A 22,591-nucleotide genomic window follows, 5' to 3' on the forward strand; every position below is an offset into this window, starting at 1 on the left:
TGCTTTGACCTCCCTTCCTCAGATGGAAGGGGTCATATGTGTGCAGATTTTGAGGGTCACCCTGGAGGAGATTCCCCACCAACAAACACATACTCGTTGAATCGTTCTGCATCCTTATCGGATGTTACAATTCAAGGGAGCAAACACCAAATATATCCCCTCTCTGAGGAGGACAGAGAAAGGCCTTCCTCCATGGAGGAGAAAACCCACAGAAGAGGAAGCATGAGAGGAAACCGCTAACTGCTGGTTCCAGCACCTCTCTTCACTCCACCCCCTCCTCCCCCAACTCTCTCCCTTTCTTTAAGTCTCAAGCCCTGTTTTGCTCCTATGTCCTTGCATTCCACCATGATTTTCTGAAACTGTAGGTGTCCTGTTAGACAGAGGGTGGTGAGGAAGAAAGGGATGGCTGGATAGGAGAGAGATTCAAATGTGGAGGCTGGCATATGTCCAGTTTGGAGGACATATTTTTGGGCTATTTTTCAGCAGATCATAAAGGGTTTGATAGAACCTTCAAAATCAAGGTTATTGGGGAGGGAGGGAGAGAACTCTTCTTCCTCTGTCCTCTCTACTTCTTTCTTTCTTTCCGTATTTATTTATTTTTGGCTGCGTTGGGTCTTCATTGCTGTGCGCGGGCTTCTCATTGCGGTGGCTTCTCTTGTTGCGGAGTCCTTAGTCCTTCTGAGGACTCCACTCACACTATTCTGTCTGATCTTCACTTTTTTCCCCCATGATAGGACCAGCTACCACCAGCCCCTAGCATCGGTGCAGCTCTACTCTGGGGCCACAATAACCCCATGCTTCCACCCCAACTCCAAGGCAACCCGTCAGTGATAAAAGGGCAAGGGGCACAGGAAAGGACCCCAGATGGGGGGGCGGGGAGAAGTAGAAGCATTAAAGCTGACCAGGCTACGGAGCGGGAGAGTATCTCCGCCGGTGATGAAGTCCCTTGGCTCAGCTTTCTGTTTCCCCAGCACAAGGCCTGGTTATCTCCTTTCCCCACCCCTGCCCTACCTCTCACCGCTCTCTTCCTCCAACCCCAGCTTCCACTTGCAAGTCCCTCTCCTGGGCCACAGTCCTAGCAACCCAGAATTTGGACTGGAGTTCCGAGGGAACTTGGAGAAAGTAATAAAGGACCACCTTTCCCTTCTATAAATTCCCTCTCTGGGCCCTCATGGACGTGCTCAAGCAGTCGGTTTCAGATTTCTTGTGTGAGGGTTGAGTGGGAGTGTCCTCTGACTAATGAAGCAGGGAAACTGAGGCAGAAAAAAGTCCCTTGTTCAAGGAGACTGGCAGGGACACAAGAAGTTTCCCAGGATTCCCTCTCCTCAACACCCCCTTCCCCATCATCTGGGAGACCTGAGGCTCACCCCTCCGCGCCCACTCCCTAGGTCATCGAGTTCCGCCCCCGCGCCCGTCCCCTCCGCAGGTTCAGGGCGGGGCGGTCCGTGAGTCAGCTCCCAGATCCAGCCCGGGAGTGGGTAGAGCTAGATCCGCTGGGTGTGGAGTACGCTGGACTGGTCGAGAGGCCGCGTCTGGAGTGAGCGGGTCTGATCGGGCTCTTGCGGCGCTGCAGGGCGAGTAGTCCTAGGTCTGGGGGAGAGAATCTTTTCTGTGAGACCGCCTTCTCCCTGGCCCCGCCCCCTCCCAGTTCCCCCAGGGACGGCCGCTTCCTGGTCCCCGTCGCAACCATGGCCGAAGAACAACCGCAGGTCGAATTGTTCGTGAAGGTAAGAACACCTCTCCCTCCTAGGCCCCCCTCCGAGTTACTGGAAGGCAACTCGCACTTTTCCCCAGCTCCAGCCTTAACTCCCTAATCCCTTTCCTCTTTGATCCCCACCCCCAAACCCACGTGCAGTCTTTAGGGCGTGTATGGCAGGGGCCTGGGGTGGTGGTGGCCGGGCTTTGGGAGGGGAAGACATTTGATGTGTGCGCGGGTAATGAGAAATCTAGGCTCAACCCTGAAAAGTTTGTAGAAGTGCACGTTTCCAGCAGCCTGAAGGACAGGAAAGTAGAGAAAAGGGAGGGTTCCCAGGAGCTGAGAAGATTGACGGGAGTGGGTGTGGGGGGACAGCTGATAGGAGGACCGAGAGAGTAGGGGGCAGCAGGAAACCTACAGGCTTTGGGTGGGACAGAGGGGAACATCCGGATGAGGCCCTACAAGAAGATCAGAGGGTGAGGAGCATAGTGGGGGAGACTTGGATTGGGGGGGTGTCGGGGCGGGGGAGGTTTCAAGGAAGAGGGTGTGGTCCGGAGGCCTGGGAGTGGGACCAGGTGAACTGGGAAGAATTGGTGGGGTGGAAGGAGACAGGAGAATGGGAGTGGAGTTCCAGAAGCTGGCTCAGAGAGGTGATGGGGTCGAGAACGAGTGTCCTGAGGACTTGGAGGAGCGAGAGAAAGGGTGGTGGCGAGGAGATGAGAGTTGAGCTCTGGCCACCACGAGGGTAGATGGGGAGAGAGAGCAGAAGGAGGAGAGCTGGGTTAGGGCGTTTAGGGTTTGGGGGTTACAGAAGCAGAAGAAAAAGAGTTGCCCCAGCTCTGTCCTCTCTGCGGGTGTGGAGGAGGAGAGGTGGTCCCAAGGCATTTGCATATCGAAACCGCAGGCTGCCGTTTCTGCCCCGCTCCCTTCCCCACTAGCACTGCATTCTCTCCCCTCTCTGGACCTCTTCTTTGTGCCCCTCCCTCCCTTTAGCGACCTCCCCCTCCGTCGGTAACTCCCGGTTCACCCATTCTCCCCACCCTTCACTTTCCAGCCTCCTTTCTCTCCACTTCCCCGCTTTTGTTCATCTAGCCTTTGTGTGTTCCAGCCCGTCTCTCCCTCTCCTTTATGCTGGGGCTTCTCCGGTAGCCATTCCCTCTCCCTCAGCCGTGCCTGGGTCGACCCCCTTAAGTGTGGTCCCCACCTCACTCTCACACTTGCCTCAGGGGCTATTTTTATTTTTACTCCTGGGTGAGTCTGCGCTACAGAGATTCCAGCCCTGGGTCCTGTGTGAGGAAGATTATCTGGAGCCAGGGAACTTGTCCTGGGAGACTCCAGCCATGCCCAGGGAAGAGGGAGGTGGCCTTTGCTGCCCAGGCCTCAGCCTCACAGGTCCCTGCCCCCACTGCTTACCAGGAAGGAAGCTGCTGAGCCCGGAGACACAGTGAGATGAATCACCCTCAGCTAACGGGGAGGTGTCCTTTGGGGGATGAGGTCACTACTTGCCGATTAGAGGGCAGCCCCCCTCTGCAAGGCCCTCCACATCTCTAGGGCGAGGCTCTGAGCCCCTTGACTCCCCACCCAGCTGCTTGGGTAGAGGTATAGAGAACCAGAACTCCTGCTGCCAAACCCTGCCCCACCTCTCCTGTTCTCAGACTCTACGCCATTCAGGAATCCAGGCCTCCAGCCCGCAACTCTAGCCTCACCAAAGTCCCTCTAGGCATTATTTCATGGGTCGATGTGAGAATTAAATGAGTTTTTGTATGTAAAGTGCTTAGAATAGTACAGAGAAAACTAACTACACCACCATTTGTCTTCCCCCTCTAGGGTCCAAATCCTCCAAATTCTCCAAAGCCCATTCCCTCTGCCTACCTCCATCTGTCCTCAACTCTCTGGGGAACCAGAAGCCTACCTTTGCAGAAGATATTCTCACTGACCCATCTTAGGTTTGATCCAGACCCCAGGGTAGAGAGCCCAGTTCTGGAGGGGTGCTTTTAGCGGTGAGACTGAGTATGTGTCATGACTAGGCAGAAACCAGCTAGGTCTGGGAGTCGGAGATTCAGAGAATGGCCTGGGGATGAGTGGGGTGCACCAGGCCTAACCTTGGGCTGGGGGTTGCTTTCCAGGCTGGCAGTGATGGGGCCAAGATCGGGAACTGCCCCTTCTCCCAGAGACTGTTCATGGTGCTCTGGCTCAAGGGAGTCACCTTCAATGTCACCACTGTTGACACCAAAAGGTAGGTGCACTTCTGTTCCTCTAAACTCCCTTGTGCACACACACATGCACACTTACACACTCACCCACCTGAGTCCTTCCATCCAGAACTGTTTTCCTCTCCATCTGGAGCCCCTTTGCCACATCTCCCCATCTCTCCTTTCTGGGTCTCCCTAACCCCCTTTTCCTGTCCTAATGCCTGGTCTCTCCTCCAGGCGGACTGAGACGGTGCAGAAGCTGTGCCCAGGAGGGCAGCTCCCATTCCTGCTGTATGGCACTGAAGTGCACACAGACACCAACAAGATTGAGGAATTTCTGGAGGCGGTGCTGTGCCCTCCCAGGTATAGGGGAACTTGGAAAGGGGAGTAGGGCTGGGAGACTCTGGGAGAGAGAGGTTGAAGAAATGAAAAACAGAGATGGTGGTGGGGCTGCGGCAGGGGAGCTGAGGTTCCTCCTCAGAAGATATCTTATCCTGTTTGTCCCATTGGCTTCTAGGTACCCCAAGCTGGCAGCTCTGAACCCTGAATCCAACACAGCTGGGCTGGACATATTTGCCAAATTCTCTGCCTACATCAAGAATTCAAACCCAGCTCTCAATGATAGTGAGTCTTGTGCGTTGGAGGCCTGGGTCCTAGGAGGAATAGAAAAGATCCAGTGAGTAGGGGCACCTGGACATTCAGATACCAGGGAGATGGAGCAGATGTTGGCAAATCTTACTTCAATTTAAAAAAAAGAGAGACAGACAGTGAGAGAGAGAGAGAGAGAGAGAGACTCTAGATCCAGATGACCTGAGTACAAATTCTAGTAGCTGTGTGACTTCGGGGAATTCATTGAACTTCTCTGCAAATCCATTTCCAGATCTATAAAATGAGGATAACAGTACCTACTTCATGGGTTGATGTGAGAATTAAATGAGTTTTTGTGTGTAAATTGCTTAGAATAACACAGAGAAAATGCACTACATTAATGTTAGCTATTATTATTTTGGACTGGCCTCACCATTAGTGTTCACCCCCTCATGGGCCTTCTTGGACTATGTCAGTCTTCTGATGTTCTTACCAACTCCCTTCTCTTGCACAGACCTGGAGAAGGGACTCCTGAAAGCCCTGAAAGTTTTAGACAATTACTTGACATCCCCTCTCCCAGATGAAGTAGATGAGACCAGCGCTGAGGATGAGGGCATCTCTCAGAGGAAGTTTCTGGATGGCAATGAGCTCACTCTGGCTGACTGCAACCTGTTGCCAAAGCTCCACATAGTACAGGTGAGTGGTCACTGTGGGAGGAGAGGGTGGTCGCTGGGATGGTTCTTTAAGGGGCTCCCACGCAGGCTTCCCATGACAATCACTCCAAAGGTGCTTTCTTTCTTAGGGTGGTTTTCAATAGCAGACACCACCCCATTCCTTCTCTGCTGTCTTTGCTGGCAAGACCACTACTTGAGAGAATTACATTCTACGATGCAAGGTGTGGGTGCAAACAGACTGGCCTAGGGTAACACATCCCAGTGTTAACATTAAAGAATGCTCTTCCTGTCTCTGTCATTGCCAAATCCCCAGATCAGAGAGCAGGCTTTTCCTAAAATCAAAGTTTTAAGTCTATAGCTTCAGTCTCCACTTCCTCTTGTGGAAGATGAAAACTGCTGGTTCCCATGTTTTTGTCATAGTTCAAAGCTACGGTTTAGTTTCTGAAACGTGGGCCCAGTGTCAGTCTGCTGCAGAACTGTGTACTGAAAATCTCTTTACTAGGCACTGAAAGACAAGATATGTGGTGATTGGTCCTTGCCCTCAAAGGATTAGAAATCTAGCTGAGAAGATAAAACATTCACATGATTAATAATACATGATTAAAAGCCAAATGAAAAGTAGAAAAAAGTTGCTGTGGAAATTCAAGAGGAGAATTTTTGGTTTGTGAATTATATTTCAAAATCAAGAGGGGAAAACTAGCACCATGGACTGGGGTGGCCTGAAAAGGGGCTGGTTATAAATGGCCAGTATTTTAGTAAGCGGAGAGGAAGGATGAAGGCCTTACAAGACAGTGAGGAGTTAAGAAAGATTATTGAAGATGATTCATATGGGAGGTAAGAATCATCGGAAGAGAAACCAGATAGTGGACCTACTTGAATGCCTGGATTTTATCATGAGGCCTTGGGATAAGGGAAAGACCAAGAGCATGGCAGCCAATGTGACTTCCCTGAAGCTAACCTACTGGCTCTCCTCTCCCCACCCCTAGGTGGTATGTAAGAAGTATCGAGGATTCTCCATTCCAGATGTGTTTCGGGGAGTGCATAGGTACCTGCGCAATGCCTATGCTCGGGAAGAGTTTGCCTCCACCTGTCCAGATGATGAGGAGATCGAGCTGGCCTATGAGCAAGTGGCCAAGGCCCTCAAATAAGCCCCTCCTGGAGCTCCCTCGCCCCCCTCCATTTTCTCCACAAAGGCCCTGGGTGGTTTCCACATGGTTACCCAATGGACACACTCCAAAATGGCCAGTGGGCATAGAATCCTGGAGCACCTGTGCAGGGCTTGCTGGGGGGATGAGGAGAAAGGATGGGGGATCTGGGTGAGATTTTTACTGTGGGGTGGGTAGGACAACGTATTTCAGTAATAAAGTACAGAATGAAAATCTAGTGCTTTGGGACTTCCCTGGTGGTACAGTGGTTAAGAATCCACCTGGCAACGCAGGAGACATGGGTTCCAGCCTTGGTCCGGGAAGATCCCACATGCCGCGGAGCAACTAAGCCTGTGTGCCACAACTACTGAGCCTGTGCTCCAGACCCTGTGAGCCCGGGTGCAAAAACTACTGAAGCCCGCGCGCCTAGAGCCCGTGCTCCCGCAACAAGAGAAGCCACCGCAATGAGAAGCCCGCGCACCGCAACTAGAGAAAGCCCGCGCATAGCAATGAAGACCCAACGCAGCCAAAAATAATTTTAAAGGAAAAAAGGAAATCTAGTGTTTTTACACAAAGGGGGCTTGAAGTGTGAGTAACACGGAATGAAGAGTGGGTCAATGACCTTGAACTCCTGGCAGAAACCAGGAATTTAGAAGACGGGTGCTTGTGACGGGGCTGCCATTTTTAGTGCGGGGCCACCATAGCGCTGTTTTGTGCTCCATGTCGCACTCGCAGCCCAGCCGCCAGAGCCAACCAGATCTGGGTGGGTCTGGGCAGAGCTCATGGGGCGGGGCCGAATTTCGAGAAGGGGGGCACAGTCGGGGTGGAGTGGGCGCGGCAAAGCGGGGCGGAATGGGCGTGGCATCGAGGCGCCCCGCCCCGTCCCGCTTAGACAATGCCCCGGAGCCGCCAGACCGTCGCGCCCCCGACCCACTGTAGTACTTGAGCGCGCCTACCCGGGGACCCCTCAAAGCCAAAGCTCCAAACCCCGAGGCTTGAAGACTACGACTCTCTTCTTCACCAACTCTGTCCTCAGGGGGGTGGGGCCCCAGCCAAGAGCACAGAGCTGCAAGAGTGGGGGTGGCCGCAGGAGGTGAGTCTGGTGGGAGGTGCTCCTCGGACCGTGTGGGGGGGGAGTTTGGGGGTGCTGGGCCCGTGTCTGCGCCGGACAGTGCGGAGGGTCGACATTTGGGTGCGGAGCTGAGTCGGGGTGGACTTTGGGGAAGATGGATCGGGAGACTGGGGGACCCGGTCCTGGCGCCCGAAGCGGTGCCTGCTCCCCAGAACCACGCCCCCCCCGTTTCCCCGCCCCTCGGATTTCGTTTTAGACCTCTCCCAGTCCTCCGGGACTCAGTCTGGTTTACACTGGGTCGCGCTAGGAACGGATTGACCCGCCAGGGTGGAGAGGATGTTTAACTCCTTAGGCTCTAATTCCTCCCTCCTTGTCCCTCGCTCCCGTTCTCGTTCGGACACCCAGGGCTTTCATCCCCCAGGTCCTGACTCTCTCCCCAGCTGTCTCCTCCTGTCCCATAACCCTTGTGGGTTCCTCGCCGCACTTCGGGTCCCTAAGGCAGCGAGCAGCAGAGGGTTAAGGGGGCGGGGCCGCTGCATTTTTTGGGAGTGAGCGCATCCTAGCGGCTGCCAAGAGGGGCGCCCGGCAGGGACCTCTCGAAGCCCCCGAGCAGGGGCAACAGGTGTTTTGGAGACTAGGGATCCCGATCTCGTTCCTCGGACTTCTCCTAAAGCAGCAGACCCGCGAGGATGCGGGGTGGAGTGGGGTCGGCAGGAGAGGAAGGTCTGGAGGGGGGTGGGGCGGAGTGGGAGGGGCGCCCGAAGATGGCAGGAGGAAGACCCGGGCGCTTTTAACCATCCCCCTATGCCCTTCTCTGCATGTCTCTCTCTCTGCCTACCCCCGTTCTGTTTCTTCTCCCAGACAGGTGAAGTTAAAAAAAGACAACTAAGAAATCAGCGCAGCCGGAGGGGGCGTCTGTGTGGATGGGATGGGGACGCCAGGAGAGGGGCTGGGCCGCTGTTCCCATGCCCTGATCCGGGGGGTCCCGGAGAGCCTGGCGTCGGGGGAGGGTGCGGGGGCTGGCCTCCCGGCTCTGGACCTAGCCAAAGCTCAGAGGGAGCATGGGGTGCTGGGGGGTAAACTGAGGCAGCGATTGGGGCTGCAGCTATTAGAACTGCCTCCTGAAGAGTCGTTGCCGCTGGGACCGCTGCTTGGTGACACCGCTGTGATCCAAGGGGATACGGCCCTAATCACGCGGCCCTGGAGCCCCGCCCGCAGGCCGGAGGTGAGTGCCTGGGCACGGGTCGGGTAGGGGGAAGGGAGGATCTGGACGTCTGGGGCTTAAGGGAAGAATGGGGGTGGGAATGTCTCCGCTTCGCGCCCTCTTCTCCTGCCCTAAGGTCGATGGCGTCCGCAAAGCCCTCCAGGACCTGGGGCTCCGAATTGTGGAGATGGGGGACGAGAACGCGACGCTGGATGGCACTGATGTTCTCTTCACCGGTGAGGCTGGGGTGCCTGCACCCTGGGGCTTGGCACAGGGAAGCAAACTTTGGGAGACTGGGCCATCTCGGGCCTTGTTTCCAACCCACTCCCGCTTCATACCTCGACGGCCTCCCTGGGCTCAGGCCGGGAGTTTTTCGTAGGCCTCTCCAAGTGGACTAATCACCGAGGAGCTGAGATCGTGGCGGACACGTTCCGGGTGAGGAGCAGGACTAGCCTTGTGTGGGGGGGAGCAGGGAGCGGATGGGGGTCTGAGGGACTGGGCGGGGGCGCGGGGCGGGCCGTGCTGAGGAGGAAGAGGCTGAGAGCAGCCTGTTTGAAGGTATCCTCTCACCTTTCCCGCGTCCCTGAATACTTTCCCTTGTACCCGTTAGGACTTTGCCGTCTCCACGGTGCCGGTCTCGAGCCCCTCCCACCTGCGTGGCCTCTGCGGCATGGGGGGACCCCGCACTGTGGTGGCGGGTAGCAGCGAGGCTGCCCAAAAAGCTGTCAGGGTGAGAAGGGGCGGGGCTGGGGTGGGGCAGGTTGGGGCGCGGCCAACAAAAGTGGGCGTGGCTCCGGGCCTGGCAGGCGGGGAGTTGGGAGGCTCTGAGAATTAATTAACTCCAACCCCTACCCTCATGGAGCTGTCCATCTATGTGAAAACACGTGTGAAAAGAAGTTACTATAAACGGGACAGACAGCTGGAACACCGAGGAACAGGGGCAATTAACATCGTTTTCCCGAGTTTCAAGAAACTCCCTAAAGGGCACCCAAGCTGTGTCTTGAAGGATGGATAGGACCGACCCGTGGGGTCTGAAGTAGGCGAGGAGTGGGTAGCAGGTGGAAAGAACTGCGTGTGAGTCCGAGGTGGAAATTAGACAAGTTAATTAAAGCGCTTAGTGCCTGACACATAGTAAGTGCTATGTGATTGCTGTCATTATTATTCCACAATAATGTAACTCTGGCCCCAGCCCTTAGCGGTGGTAGGGCAGCCGGACTCAGTTGTGGAGAGGCTCTGAGCCTTGCATGCTTCCTCCCTCCTCTCCCCCAGGCAATGGCAGTGTTGACGGATCACCCCTATGCCTCCCTGACCCTCCCAGATGATGCAGCGGCTGACTGTCTCTTTCTGCGTCCTGGGCTGCCTGGTATGCCCCCTTTCCTCCTGCACCGTGGAGGCGGGGACCTGCCCAACAGCCAGGAGGTGAGAGAAGGCAGGAGCTCCACCACCACCAACAACCAGAGAAATGGGGCTCAGACCTCCCTAGTGGGAGGAAGAAGGGGTACCTTTTCTAGAAGCCAGGGTGGGGCCACTCTAGCTGGCTGAAATGGGGCCCTGGCTGTGGGCCTTGGGGTCTTACTCTCTTCTTCCCACACACTGTCCTCCCTGCAGGCACTGCAGAAGCTCTCTGATGTCACCCTGGTACCTGTGTCCTGCTCGGAACTGGAGAAGGCAGGCGCTGGGCTCAGCTCCCTCTGCCTGGTGCTCAGCACACGCCCCCACAGCTGAGAGCCTGGCCTTGGGGTCCTGGCTGACCAGGGGCAGGGTGGCATAGGAGTAGAAGGGGAAGGAAGGTTAGATAGAGGACAGTGAATAGGTAGTAGTGGGGAGATGGCCCCAAGGTAGGGGGAGGGCATAGAGTGAGAAGAAGGATGGAGGTCACAGGGTGAGTCCTCTCCCCAAGAACTAATAAAATAGAACTGACCTTTTAGAATGGGCTGCGACTGGGCTGCGACTGGTGTCTTATGGGGCAGAGGGTCAAGGGCAGGGCTGAAACCTGAGGTTGGGGTCAGTGCTGGGAAGGAGGCCTCCTTCATTCATCAAACCCTATTCAGTGCTCACTGACTCATTGTCCAGCCCTGTCATAGCTGCTTGGGCACAAGATGGACAGGACAGAATTTCTATGATGGGGAGCATGTACAGGGCAGAGAAAAAATATGGGTGAATCACTCACTGAATTTATCTAAATGTCAGATGATTCAGAGACTGGGAGATCAACAGCCCATCCCTAGTGGATAGGAGGAAATGACATTTCCAGGGATATTCATTTTCACTCATTTACTGAGGCTTAGCAGTGATATAAAAAGGGTCAGTCTCCTGATATCAGGGGACTCACAGTACATGAAAATTTCTTATAAATTGAAATACAGGTTGTAATGGAACAATTCACAGGAGGTTGTTGCTATGAGAGAAATAAGGGGGCTCCCTAGGGCATCAGAGTGTATGCAGGGGTGGGCAAAGTGGGTCAGAAATAGCTTCCCAGAAAAGGCTATACTTGAACTGAGTCCTGAGGATAAGTAAGAATTAGCCAGGCAGATAGTGGGGAGGAGGCAAAGGCTAATCCAGGAAGAAGGAATTGCACTGGGCAAAGGCACATTTGGGGGCTGGGGAGAATTTCTCTAAGGCTGTCCTGTTCTAGGCACTGAGTGACAGAGATAAGCCTGGAGAGTAAGTAGAGTAATGTAGCACCTTGAACCCAAAGCTGAGGCCCATGGGCCCAGAGCTGAAATACTGCTGAAATATAGGCTGTCAGGAGCAGGTTAGCATTTGGGGAGAATATCTCTAGCTTCAGGGAGGAGAACAAGGGCAGGAGGATGAGGTGGGGCTATGGGTAATCCAGGGAGGAAGTAAAGAGTACATTCAGGTGGCAGTGCTGGGAGTGAAAAGGGTGTGGATTTGACAGTGACATTAAAATAGAAAGACAGGACTTGGTTTATCGTGTGGGAGTGAGAGGAAGGAGGTCTACATGACTCTCCATTTCTGGCTTGGGCAATGGGGTTGATCAAGAGAGAATGCAGAGGAGGAAAGATTAAGTAAGTGGCTTGGGAGATGACAATGAGTTGGGTTTTGGACCTGCTGTGTGCAGAATGCCTAGGGCCAGCCAGGCAGGGATGTCTGAGGGACAGTTTGGAAATCTCATATCAGAGATCTGAACTGGAGAGAGTTCTGGATGTTGCACAGAAAAAGGCTGAGGACTGGCTGTGGATGATAGCATCCCGGGAGAGGGAGAAGGCAGATAAAGGAAAAGACAAACCTGGAATGGTGGAGAATACTGTAGGGGTAGGGAGCAAGGAGGAGGAGTCCAGAAGGAAGACAACAGCATTAAAGAAAGACAGCTTAAATAAGAGCGATCAAAGGCCAAGCCAGATGAATGCTAATAGATGTCTAGTGGGTGTGCTTATTAGGACATCACTGGCAAGCTCACGGAGAGCACGTGAGCAGTGGGAGTGGAGTGAAGAGAAAAATGGAAGAGACAGGTGTAGGCCCTTGGTTCAAAGAGCTTGACTGTGGAGAGAAGGGAAGAGATACAGCAAAAATCTAGGAGTTGTTGATGTCTTAAGATAGGGAGACAGGGCTTGATCAGGTTTAAGGACATCAGTGGTGAAGGAGACCTGAAAGCTGTGTGAGAGATGGGGGTAAGGAAGGACCAAGATCAGCAGCAGAGATAGCCTGGATCCTCCGTCTCCTGACTCCCAGTCTAGTGCTCATTTCTATCCCACGGTGCCTTCCTTTTCCAGGTGAAGGGCCAAGAAGGGGAGGGGTGTTATGGAGAGCTGGGAGTCCCCAGCTTGTTAGGTAGTAAGGGCTTCCTTTCGAACTACAACCGCATAGGTGGTGGAGGCATCAGCAGGGACCACTGGGGACAGTCGGCAGGATCTTCTGAGGGCCATATGATCCAGGTCTGCGTAGAGCAGGCTCTGAAAGGTGGGGAGGAAGGTAGGAGGGTCTCAGAAGTCTGACTCCCTTGGGGATCCAAGCCTCTGTCTTTCTTGGTCCACTTTACTCACGGATTCTGGCCAGACCCCCCCCCCGCGCAAGCCTTTACCGGCTCCTGGTCCAGGTCCCCTGCAATCTTGTGCTCTTCCTCCTCTACTGGCCTCTGGGGCTCCGCTTTCACGAGTGGAACTATGTGGGGGGGACAGAGCTGAAGAATTGAGAGAAGGTGACCAACGTGTCTGCTCCCAGCAAGGGCTCAGACTCAGGAACTGGGTGGGGAATGTGCGGGGAAGGCAAATGGGGTGGAGTTAGTCTCACCAAATCTGGGGGGTGGTCGAGGCGGGTGAGGGGGCGAGCGCCTGGAAGGGATAGATAAGAGTCTCTAAGAACCACATTATGTCTCGCTTGTTCTGGGCCCCAGGACGCGCCAACAACAACCCAGCAACAGGCCGGCTCTGACCAGCAAAACAACCCAGGTTCCACCCGCACAGATAGTTCCGCCCACGCTTGGAGCCAGCTCGGCCTCTAGCTTGGCTTCCTTAGCTAGGGCTCCACCCACCAGCCCATGGCCTCGCCCCCAAGCTCCGACCTCCCCTATTCGTCTCCGAACCACACCCGAGGGCTCTCGATGTAGTTTTGGCCCGCGGAAAGTTCTGGGCCTGCCCCTCCCGCCTGTGGTCGAGAGCCTTTCAACCAGGCCCCGCCCCTAGAGCTCACCTGCGCAGCCAACAGGCCCAGCCCAATACTCCGAGTCCCAGCACCAGCCCAGCGCCCAGCAGCGGGATTAGAATCTGGGGATACACGGACCCTGCGGGAACGTTGGAAGCGGGGTAGCGGTGGATGCCGAGGTCAGGGTGCGGGGACGGAGAGCTAGCTCTCCCACTCAGGAACCCCCCAGGGAACTTCCCTCCCTGACGGGGGCGTGTGTCTGAGTTAGGTCCTCTTTGTGTGAAGGCCTGGACCTACCGTGGGTAGGCCCCGGAGCTCTGCAATAGGCACGGTCCCCCAGCACGTGAAGCTCCGTACGGCTCTCGTTCTCTTGGCGGCCCTTGCAGATAAAGGTGCCCGAGTCCCCCGCGCTCAGGAGCAACTCCAGCCGCCGGATATCAAGGTCCAGGGCACGTAGGCGGCCAGCAAAGGGCTGGACGGGAGACACGGTGGGGGTCCCGCTCGGTGAGGCCAACAAGATCGCGCGGCGTCCTTTGGACAGGCCTTTGCAGGCCGGGAATCTAGGTGCCCAGACCCAGCGGGTGGGTTGCGAGACCCCTACGCAGGAGAGATTCACCCGGTCCCCAGGGTGGCCGTCCAGTGAAGCTAGGGGAGGCGGCGGGGGGGGGTTGCGGGGGACGGTGGTCAAGGCAAGTCCACAGAGCAAGACGACCCTCCCCCTTACGCCTTTTCCCTCTCCTCTACCCTCCCGCCATCCTGGATCTTCCCATACACATCTCATCCCCCCCCTCCCCCCACCTGGTCGCCTCCTCCTCCAGTCTCAGTCTTTCCTCGCTCATTCCGACTTTCCTGGGATGGCTTACCCCCGGGGTTCCCCTGGGCCCTCGACAGCAGCAGCAGCAGCAGCTGCAGAACCAAGGCCATGGCTGCGATGTGGTGGGAAGAGGAGGCCAGTGAATCAGCGAAGGAGACCGGAGGGAAATCAGAGGGGGGTGGAGGGGGAGACCGCAGGTCTGGGGGCTCCGATAAGGGGTGGGGGAGGGGCCACCAGCTGCCCACATCCCTCTGGGAATCCTTGCAGGCAGGTTCACAGCCCTCAACCAATGCTCACTTAGAATTCATGCTGGGGCCCTTTACACAAGCACTTCCGCAGACTTTTAACTCTTGAAGCGTAGCAGTCGCCGGGAGCACCACAGTTTCTGGATCTTGGCTGCCTGAATTCAAATCTCGACTTCACCCACTAGCTGTGTGATGTGCGCAAGTCGCTTAACTTCTCTGGGCCTGCTTGCTCATCTGTAAAATGGGAATAAAAGCACCTACGTGGCAGAGTATTGTGAGAACTAAATAAAGTAATACACGGTAAACGCCTAGAACAATGGCAGAGACATAGGAGCAATATATGCTTGCCATTCTTACTATTTCTATTCTTGTTTTAGCTGCTACCTCACCCCTCTGTGCCCACTCCATCCCTCCCGGCCCAAGGTGGCCCGCCCAAATTGGCAGGTTTTGATTAGGGAGGCGCTTTGGAGCAGGTGCATAGCCCCACACCCAGGACTTCATCAGCCCTCACTGCACTGGAGCAACAAAGGCCAGGCCAAGCCCAGGTGGAGCCAGGATGAGGTCCTGAGAACCTTCAGGGGGCCTGAGGCAGCCCCTCCCTAACAGGCAGCTCCAGCCCATGCCTCTACTGCTTTGACATCACAGAAGCTCTTGGTGACATCACAAATCCTACTCCTCCATCCTGTGGCTGAGGAGGGGTTGGGAAAACTAAGTGGACTGAGATGAATTTGGTGCTCAGTTTCTGCCCACATACCCCTACCAATGCCCCCCAGGGACCAAAGTTTTGCAGTCAGCTTGGGCCACACCCCATTGTCCATTTCCCAGGAACCAGCAGACACTGCTACCACCACAGCCACCGTAACATCACAGGGGCCTTTGGTGATACTTCTTCAGAGGACTGGGCAGACAGGGATGTTACTCCTGGGGGCCAGGAGGGTGTGTCTTGCACTGAAACCAAGAACCAAAATGGAGTTGGCCACTAGTGCACCTACCCTCCCCACCTCTCTCTCCCATCCCCATCCCTACTGCCCCACTGGGTCCTGCTTAGCCCCTCCCTAAATGGGGAAGGAGGGGCCACCAGAGACCAGGGAGGGAGGGACTGCTGTGGCTATAAATTCCAAAAAGGCCACTCAACTCCCAGAGCAGGATCCCCGAAATTCTACTCCGTCGGCTGCTGCTGTTGCTACCATTCTCAGGACCCTCACCATGAAAGGCCTTCTGCTGCTCACCTTGTCTTCTCTGCTCTGCTGGGTCTCAGGTGAGCACCTGGGGGCCCCAAGGACCTGGTTCACCTGGTCAGGACTTTTACACCCTGCCCCAGGCACTGCCCTACACTACCCACTACTCAAGATCCCAAGCGCCCCCAGACCCAACTGGCTCAGCTCTCCTGTGCCCCCCTGTGACAGGGTCCTTGCTCTGTTTCTCAAGGACCCGTGTCTCCATCTTCAGACTCTTCCCCGCCTCCAAGACGCACTCTTCTAACCTGCCCAGGGTTCCAGGTCCCCTGTTCCCCACTCCTTGGAAACTCTGATATCCAGTTCCCCTGCCAGCCCCACTCTGATACAGAACTCTCCAGGATCCAGCTTACCTGCTTTCTCCTCTCACCACCTGCACTCAGCCAGGGCGTCCTCCCAGAAATCTAGGCAACCAGCCTGGGGCTTCTTTTGTGACCCCTCCTCCCATCTACTCCATCAGGGACTTTGTGCTCAGTCCCTCGAGCAGTGGCCTTTCCTAGATCCCCACCCCTGCTCCTCCCTGAGGTGCATACCTCCAGGAACACAAGCTTTCTGGAGGGCTCCAGTGACCTCTCAGAAACTCCCAGGGAACCAGGGAGATTTCCCGGCCTTCTAGGGAGGGAATGCCAAGGTTGCTCACCCCCAGGGTGAGGTGGGTTTCACTGAGGTGCAGTCACCAGGCTCCTCCACCCACGGACTGAACCCTTCCGTCCCTCAAACCTTGAATCGGATGCAGCAGAAACTTTCGGGGTGCCACCTTCTGCCTTTCTGCACCCATCCTCTCCATTTTGGTAAAGTGCTCGGATGGATTCTGATGATCTGTCTCCCAGATACTTTTCCTTTCTGTCAGAGAGCTACTGGGGCGGGAGGATTCAGTTCAAGTCTGGTTCCTCTTCCCATGCTCTTGGCGGCCCCAGGAGGTGAAGAATACATTGCTAATCTGGCCCCAGGTGGCTTTCTTGCCAGCCTCAAGTTCCAAGCTATTTCTGCAAGTGTTGTAACCACCATGATTTTTACTTTTAATATTTCTTCCTATTTCAAGACTCCATCTGTGACCTCTTCTGAATTCCTTCATCCCCTCCCTCGCCACCTCCATTCCTTCCCCGTGGTATTCTCCCATTTCATCTGTCCCCAGCCCTATTGTTGGTATCTCTGCCTCTCTTGACTCATCTCCAGATGGGGTGGAGTGAAGGAAGATGTTAAGGTGTGGGCCATTCACAGAGCAACTCCACCCTCACCCACTTACATTTTTTCTGCTTCACTCACCCTCTCTGTCCCTACCGGAACAAACAGGTCAGAATACCTACTTGATTGGCTCTTCTCCACCCTGCCCACCAGCTGGGTTCTTCCCCAGGTGAGTCAGACCCTCCATCACTTCAGCCCGACTTGTGTCTTCCCAGCTGACATTCGCTGTCACTCCTGCTACAAGGTCCCTTTGCTGGGCTGTGTGGACCGGCAGTCCTGCCGCCTGGAACCAGGACAGCAATGCCTGACAACAAATGTGTACCTCGGTAACATTCCTTTCTTCAGTGGGGAGAGGGGCCCAGTGGGAGACTCTATGGCTGCGGCTGAGGTGGAACAGAGAATTACAGCAATGATATTTGGCCAAGGATCATTATGTGCCAGGCACCATCCTATGTCTTTACAAGGATTGTTTCAATTAATGCTCATGACAACCCTATGATGTGGGTGCTATTATTATACTGAGAAAACAGCCTCAAAAAGAGACAGTAACAGGTCCAAAGCCTCATGGGCAGCAAGTGATAGGACCGGGATTGGGGTGAGGGCCAGGGTAAGGAAGTGCAGGAGAAAGGTTAGACTGAGAAGAGATACAGAAGGGCAGGGCCAAGGGCAGAGTTGGGAAGGAAGGAAGCCTGGGTGGGGTGCATGGGGTGGGGCGGTGGGCACAGGCATGCCAGGTGCCCATCTTAACTGTCCCCACTGCCCCCTCCTAACCCCAGGGAAGCTGTGGGTTTTCTCCAACCTACGCTGTGGCACACCAGAAGAGCCCTGTCGGGAGGCCTTCAACCAAACCAACAACAAGCTAGGCCTGACCTATAACACCACCTGCTGCAAGAAGGACAACTGCAATAACCCAGCCCCTCGGCCCACCCCGGCCCTGGCCCTCGTCCTCCTCACCTCCTTGGCTGGCCTTGGCCTCTGGCTGTTGCAGTGAGACTCACTCTATGGCTGCCCCTCCTCCCACCTGCCTTAGCCTGAGCCTCTCTTATCTTCATATCCTCTGCTTCCTTTTGCTCAGAAAAGCATTTCTCCAGACCCTTCACGTTTCTTTAATTAGACAGTGGTCCCCCGATCCATCCTTCCATCCCACACCCTCCACTCTGCTTCTCTGGAGTCTCTTTCCATTTCCCTCGACACCACTCCAGATCCTCCATCGTCTCCTAGAAGGGCTCCGCACTTTGCCTCCTGAACTCCCCTGTGCACTATGTGAGGAGGGATTGGAATCTGGGCCTGAAATGGGGTTTCTGTCCTGTCCCCAGTGAAGGCTCCCAGGAAGGACCTGATGATCTCACTGTATGAGCTGATCCTCCAAACCCTGGCTCCCATACGTACCTCATCCCCATGCTCACCCCTTTCCATTTTGAGTAATAAATGTCTGTATATGATCAATTGTGTATCAGAAGATCTACTGTCAGAGGCGCCCTCCCAGGAAATACCACTCTCAGCCCTCACACTCACCCAAGAGCCCTTCAGGGAGTTTCTCTCAGAGGCTGGGCTGGTGCAGATGGAAAAACAGGTTTTGCAGGCTTCCATCCTCTCTTCCAGTGTCTGGGGGTGGCGCACAGGGCCGAGTGTTTGGAGAAGCAACATTTATCTTAAGTTTAGGCCACACCTCTGATGTACTGCCAAGAAGGAGGTGCAGTCTGGCTTGAGGGCTCCCCAGAAAGGGTAGGAGAGTTGCATGGGGATGGGACCTGGGACCCTCTTTCTAGGCCTCAGTCCCTCAAGTTAGATTCAGAGGCCTCACCTGGCCTAGTACATGGGGCACCAAGCAACCCTCCTATCACAGTGCTTACATTTCCTTTCTCAATTCCAAATAGTCATATTGGGAGCCAAGTTGCAAATGCGGGGAAGGGGAACAAACCCAGACAACGAGGCTCATTGATTCCTGGTGGCCCCCACTCAGCCCAGAGGCTGTTCCCGTCAGGGATCCTCGTTGCTAAGGAAGATTCTCCCTAGCAACAGGATGTAGGAGTCACATAGGGTATATTCTCCATTGTCCTTTGGGGTTTAGTTGGTTAAGGAGTGCACCACTGTAACTAAGTCCACTGATCCTTGATAACCCCTAAACTAGAGACTGGTTGCCCCCATATTACTCCTTCAGCCCTCCCATCAACAAAAGATGGAATTTTCCAGTCAGCTCTAGAGTGGTCGATAGATTTTAATGGCTCACAGAGGAGTGTTTATCGTCTCACTTCAGATCCCCTTTGTTCCCTTGCTCCCTTGCTCCCTTCTCTTGCCCTACTCCCACGACCCGCTCCACAGTCCTGGCAAGAGCCAGGCTAGGGCAGTGACCCCTGGAGCCACGATGCACGCGGGGGCTGCAGTGCTCGCCACAGCACTGTTGCACAGGTCGCAGATGCAGCAGTCCCTGTGGGTCATATAAGTCACATCTCCCACCACCTCTGTTTCCACTCACTCGACTGCAATGATGGGCCGCCACGCAGGCTGGATGGTGATGAATCAAGGTCACTGAGGCTGAGAGAGAGGATGAGATTGGGCTGTTGAACTCCTGGCTTGAGGACTTGCCTTCTGAGGCAGAGCAGATGTGATTTCAAGGAGCCCGAAGGGATCCTCTGGCCCCTCAAAAAACACCTCCCTGAAACCAAGTGATCACAGTCCACACGCTGACCTTGTGAACTCCTGATGGGATGCACTGAAAGGGACCAACGTCACTTCTTGCCAAAAACTCACGACCTCAGTCTAATCATGAGAAAATATCAGGTAAATCCAAACTGCGGGACATTCTATAAAATAACTCATCAGGACTCTTCAAAAAGGTCAAGATCATGGAATCAAAGGAAGACTCAGAACCGTCCCAGAGCGGGGACGACTAAGAAAACAGGAGAGCTAAAGGCAATGTAGGATCCTGGTGTGGGTCCTGGATCAGAAAAAGGACATCAGTGGGACAACTGGCTAAATTGAGTAAGGTCTGTAGGTTAGTTAGTTGTACTGTACCGGTGTTATTTTCTGATTTTGCTAATTGTACTATGGTTATATAAGACGTTAACATGAGAGGAAACTGAGTGAGGCTATACAGTACTGATCTGTACTATTTTTCTAATAAAATTAACTTTTCTGTCCATCTAAAATTATTTAGAGACAAAAACATTAGAATACACACATACACATACCTCCTTGGTCCTTAGCTGATGCCTGCAAGTTGAAGTTTGGCTGAATCTTTTGGTCCCTGCCTTCAAGGGAGCTTTTCACCCATTTGTGAGTGAATGGGCCTATGAGACTCTTTCTGGAGGGTAAAGAGGAGGGGGTGTGGCCACACAGACAGCGGGCTTCCAGGGGCTCAGTGCCAGGAGCCAGAAGGGGCTACAGACCGCTCCACTCTGACAGCGGCACCATCTGCCCAGAGCCAGACTGAGCCTGGAAGGTTCTGGAAGCCAGAAGGACTGAAGTAGTAGGGGCTGGTGGCAGGGGGACAAAAGGAGGACTCACGGTTTCCAGATGGCTTGGTCTGTCTCAGGTCTGGTTGGGGTTTGCGCTCCAGGAAGCCGCAGCGTTTGCCCTGGCCGCCAGTGGTCACGGTCTCTTTGCAGGAGCCGCCGGGGCCCCCACCGCGGCCCCCACCGCAGTCATAGCACCGCTTGCGGTTTCCTGGCAGGAGGGAAGGGGTGCTGGAACTGGGGCGGGGGGGCGGCTGGCACAGGGCGATGGGCCTTTGTGACAGGCGCCTTGGCTGCCTCCTTACCCAAGGCAGCCCGCAGCAGGGTACTGAGCAGGATCCCAGCAAACAGGGGGTTCATTGTGTCTGCCTGTGTCTGTAGCGCCTCTCCTTCCCGCCCACCCGCCTCCCTGGCCCCGCTCTGCCAGCCTTTTATCCCCCTTGCCTTGGGCTTTTTTTTTTTTTTTTTTTGGCTGCATTGGGTCTTCGTTGCTGCGCACGGGCTTTCTCCAGTTGTGCTTGCCTTGGGCTTTATAGGGCAATAAAAAGGAAGGAAAGAGACTCCTCCAGCAGCCACCGGGGCCCCAGTGGGGACAGGGAGGGGCCCCCACAGGAGAAAGAGCTCTCAGCATCCTCTAGCATCCCCACACTCCTCCATCTCAGGAACAATTCTAAAACGGTGGCCCTAGACCTCCTGCGGGCCCCTAAGGCCCTTTTAGAGGGTCCTCCACCGTCTTCCTTTTCCAACTACATATCTGTCAGATTTTCTTCAGATACTTCAATCAAAACAACAAATCCCAACAGGTTGAATGCAGAAGCAGATGTGAAAACCCAGCCATCTTCTATTTCTTCTATTAAGCCCAACATTAAATAGATTCCCCAAAGGGTAAAGCCATGCCACTCTTCTCACAGTACTGTTGGAAAAGGAATTATTTTTCACAAAACTATGTTTTGTTAACATGTAAAGGTTTATTGTTTTTTTATTTTTAAATGAACCTATTAAAATATTCTGTTTCGGGACCTCCCTGGTGGCGCAGTAGTTGAGGGTCCGCCTGCCGATGCAGGGGACACGGGTTCGTGCCCCGGTCCGGGAAGATCCCACATGCCACGGAGCGGCTAGGCCCGTGAGCTATGGCCGCTGAGCCTGCGCGTCCGGAGCCTGTGCTCCACAACGGGAGAGGCCGCGACAGTGAGAGGCCCGCGTACCGCAAAAAAAAAAAAAAAAAAAAAAAAATCTGTTTCTATTTCTCATATAGCAAATATTGATATAACTTACATAAGAAAAGCTCTTTGGGGTCTTCAGTAATTTTTGCGTGTAAAGAGGTCCTGAGATAAATGTTTTGAAAACTGCTGCTCAGTGGATACCTGTCTCCTCTGCCTCACCTCCACCTCACATCTCCCCCACCCTGTCTGCCTCTTACTCCCAGTACGTTCTGCCCTGATTCCCCAGGTGCAGCTCTTCTCCCCAATCTCTTAAGCCCCCGTCTTCCAGACTCTACCACCCGTACTCCCCAAATCTTATCGCTGCCTTCCTTCCTGGTCGTTCTGACCCTCATCCCTGCACCAGTGGAAACACATCAGTCCCTCTGGCCACACCCATGATTAATTCTTTCCTCTAAGGCAGTAAGGCTGGGAGAGATAATTATGGGGTAAGAATGTTGAAGCTTGGGGGGATCAAAGGGATCGGAAGCTGGGTGGCGTCCTCCCTTACGCAGCTGCAGCTGGGCTTTGTGTGCGCTGGTGGGTGGGGGATTGTTGAGTCCACATTCAAACGCCGCTCGCCAACAGATGTGGGCTGCAAACAGGTCTGGGCCAGGGCTCAAGGTCAAGGAGAGTGACCTTGACAGACTTAAATGCACAGAAGGACAAAAGACAGAGAAACAAAAACAAGGAGATGAGAGAGCAAAGAACAGCTTGAGACAAGGGGAGGGAGGGAAAGGAGTAGGAGGGGAAGTGACAGACGCTGACAGACACCATTCAGGAGCGACAGACGCAGCTAAGAGTAACAGACCAACGCTGCGGGAATGGAGAACACCCTCAAGGCAAGAGCAGTCTCTAGTAGGAGACAGGGAAGATGTGAGAACTGTGAGGCCAGGGTCCCTGCTGTGTCAGGCTGCCCAATCTGGTCCAGCTTCCACCCCACCCTCAGATTCACTCCCTACATGTGTTTGTTTACTGCTCCCTCCCTGTCTCGCTCAGATGCTCCATCTCTCCAACTCTAGGATCTCTGGGTGCAGATCACATTCTCCCAGACTCCTGAGCCCCGGGTCCAGCCATGGGCGCCTCCAGCATCTTCCTCTGCATTCTGTTCCTCGGTGGGGCACTGGGTAAGGGTGGGCTGGGGAATCCTTGGGGACTGGGCGCAGGGTGGGGTGGTGGTGCTGGCAGGGGCTTGTGGAGGAGCCTGAGTTCTGGGGGTGGGGGGTGGCTGGCGGAGAGGGTGCTGAGAAATGCCAAGGAGGGAGTTGTGGGGGTTTTGGAAAGA

At 54.7% G+C, this 22,591-nt stretch overlaps 5 protein-coding genes across 11 annotated transcripts; 3 read left to right on the plus strand and 2 right to left on the minus strand.

The window, feature by feature from the left end:
* Positions 1-1,474: 1,474 nt before the first annotated feature.
* Positions 1,475-6,533, plus strand: CLIC1 (chloride intracellular channel 1). Its single transcript, XM_082638443.1, has 6 exons — positions 1,475-1,727; positions 3,823-3,932; positions 4,126-4,251; positions 4,406-4,512; positions 4,991-5,172; positions 6,137-6,533. Exons 1-6 carry the CDS (start codon positions 1,689-1,691, stop codon positions 6,296-6,298), a joined length of 726 nt encoding a protein of 241 aa, XP_082494569.1. The 5' UTR covers positions 1,475-1,688; the 3' UTR covers positions 6,299-6,533.
* A 617-nt stretch (positions 6,534-7,150) lies between these two features.
* On the plus strand, positions 7,151-10,504 carry DDAH2 (DDAH family member 2, ADMA-independent). 3 transcript variants are annotated; one of them, XM_082638437.1, is made up of 7 exons: positions 7,151-7,388; positions 8,229-8,592; positions 8,708-8,807; positions 8,933-9,006; positions 9,182-9,301; positions 9,841-9,934; positions 10,180-10,504. In XM_082638437.1, exons 2-7 carry the CDS (start codon positions 8,296-8,298, stop codon positions 10,197-10,199), a joined length of 705 nt encoding a protein of 234 aa, XP_082494563.1. In that variant the 5' UTR covers positions 7,151-7,388; positions 8,229-8,295; the 3' UTR covers positions 10,200-10,504. The 3 variants fall into 3 exon arrangements, with proteins under 3 accessions (XP_082494563.1, XP_082494561.1, XP_082494562.1); XM_082638435.1 differs by having other exon boundaries at positions 7,153-7,388; positions 9,841-9,990; XM_082638436.1 differs by lacking the exon at positions 7,151-7,388 and adding an exon at positions 7,633-8,090 and having other exon boundaries at positions 9,841-9,990.
* Positions 10,505-10,645: 141 nt separating this feature from the next.
* On the minus strand, positions 10,646-16,859 carry MPIG6B (megakaryocyte and platelet inhibitory receptor G6b). Of its 5 annotated transcripts, XM_082638441.1 has the most exons (8): positions 15,821-16,859; positions 14,285-14,466; positions 14,037-14,099; positions 13,471-13,818; positions 13,222-13,312; positions 12,823-12,863; positions 12,614-12,693; positions 10,646-12,485 (listed from the first exon to the last, which is right to left on the minus strand). In XM_082638441.1, the coding sequence occupies exons 3-8, from the start codon at positions 14,095-14,097 to the stop codon at positions 12,360-12,362; spliced, it is 747 nt and encodes a 248-aa protein (XP_082494567.1). In that variant the 5' UTR covers positions 14,098-14,099; positions 14,285-14,466; positions 15,821-16,859; the 3' UTR covers positions 10,646-12,359. The 5 variants fall into 5 exon arrangements, with proteins under 5 accessions (XP_082494567.1, XP_082494564.1, XP_082494565.1 ...); XM_082638438.1 differs by having other exon boundaries at positions 13,471-14,099; XM_082638439.1 differs by having other exon boundaries at positions 12,614-12,712; positions 13,471-14,099.
* Positions 15,344-18,094, plus strand: LY6G6C (lymphocyte antigen 6 family member G6C). Its single transcript, XM_082638445.1, has 3 exons — positions 15,344-15,490; positions 16,868-16,978; positions 17,429-18,094. Exons 1-3 carry the CDS (start codon positions 15,439-15,441, stop codon positions 17,641-17,643), a joined length of 378 nt encoding a protein of 125 aa, XP_082494571.1. The 5' UTR covers positions 15,344-15,438; the 3' UTR covers positions 17,644-18,094.
* Positions 17,600-20,871, minus strand: LY6G6D (lymphocyte antigen 6 family member G6D). Its single transcript, XM_082638444.1, is given in 4 exon segments — positions 17,600-19,124; positions 19,126-19,187; positions 20,160-20,318; positions 20,413-20,871. Coding segments are annotated over 4 exon segments (450 nt in total). The 5' UTR covers positions 20,468-20,871; the 3' UTR covers positions 17,600-18,950.
* Positions 20,872-22,591: the final 1,720 nt, after the last annotated feature.

Source organism: Mesoplodon mirus, assembly GCF_964341445.2.
Source record: "Mesoplodon mirus genome assembly, chromosome: 12".
Taxonomy (NCBI): Eukaryota; Metazoa; Chordata; class Mammalia; order Artiodactyla; family Ziphiidae; genus Mesoplodon; species Mesoplodon mirus.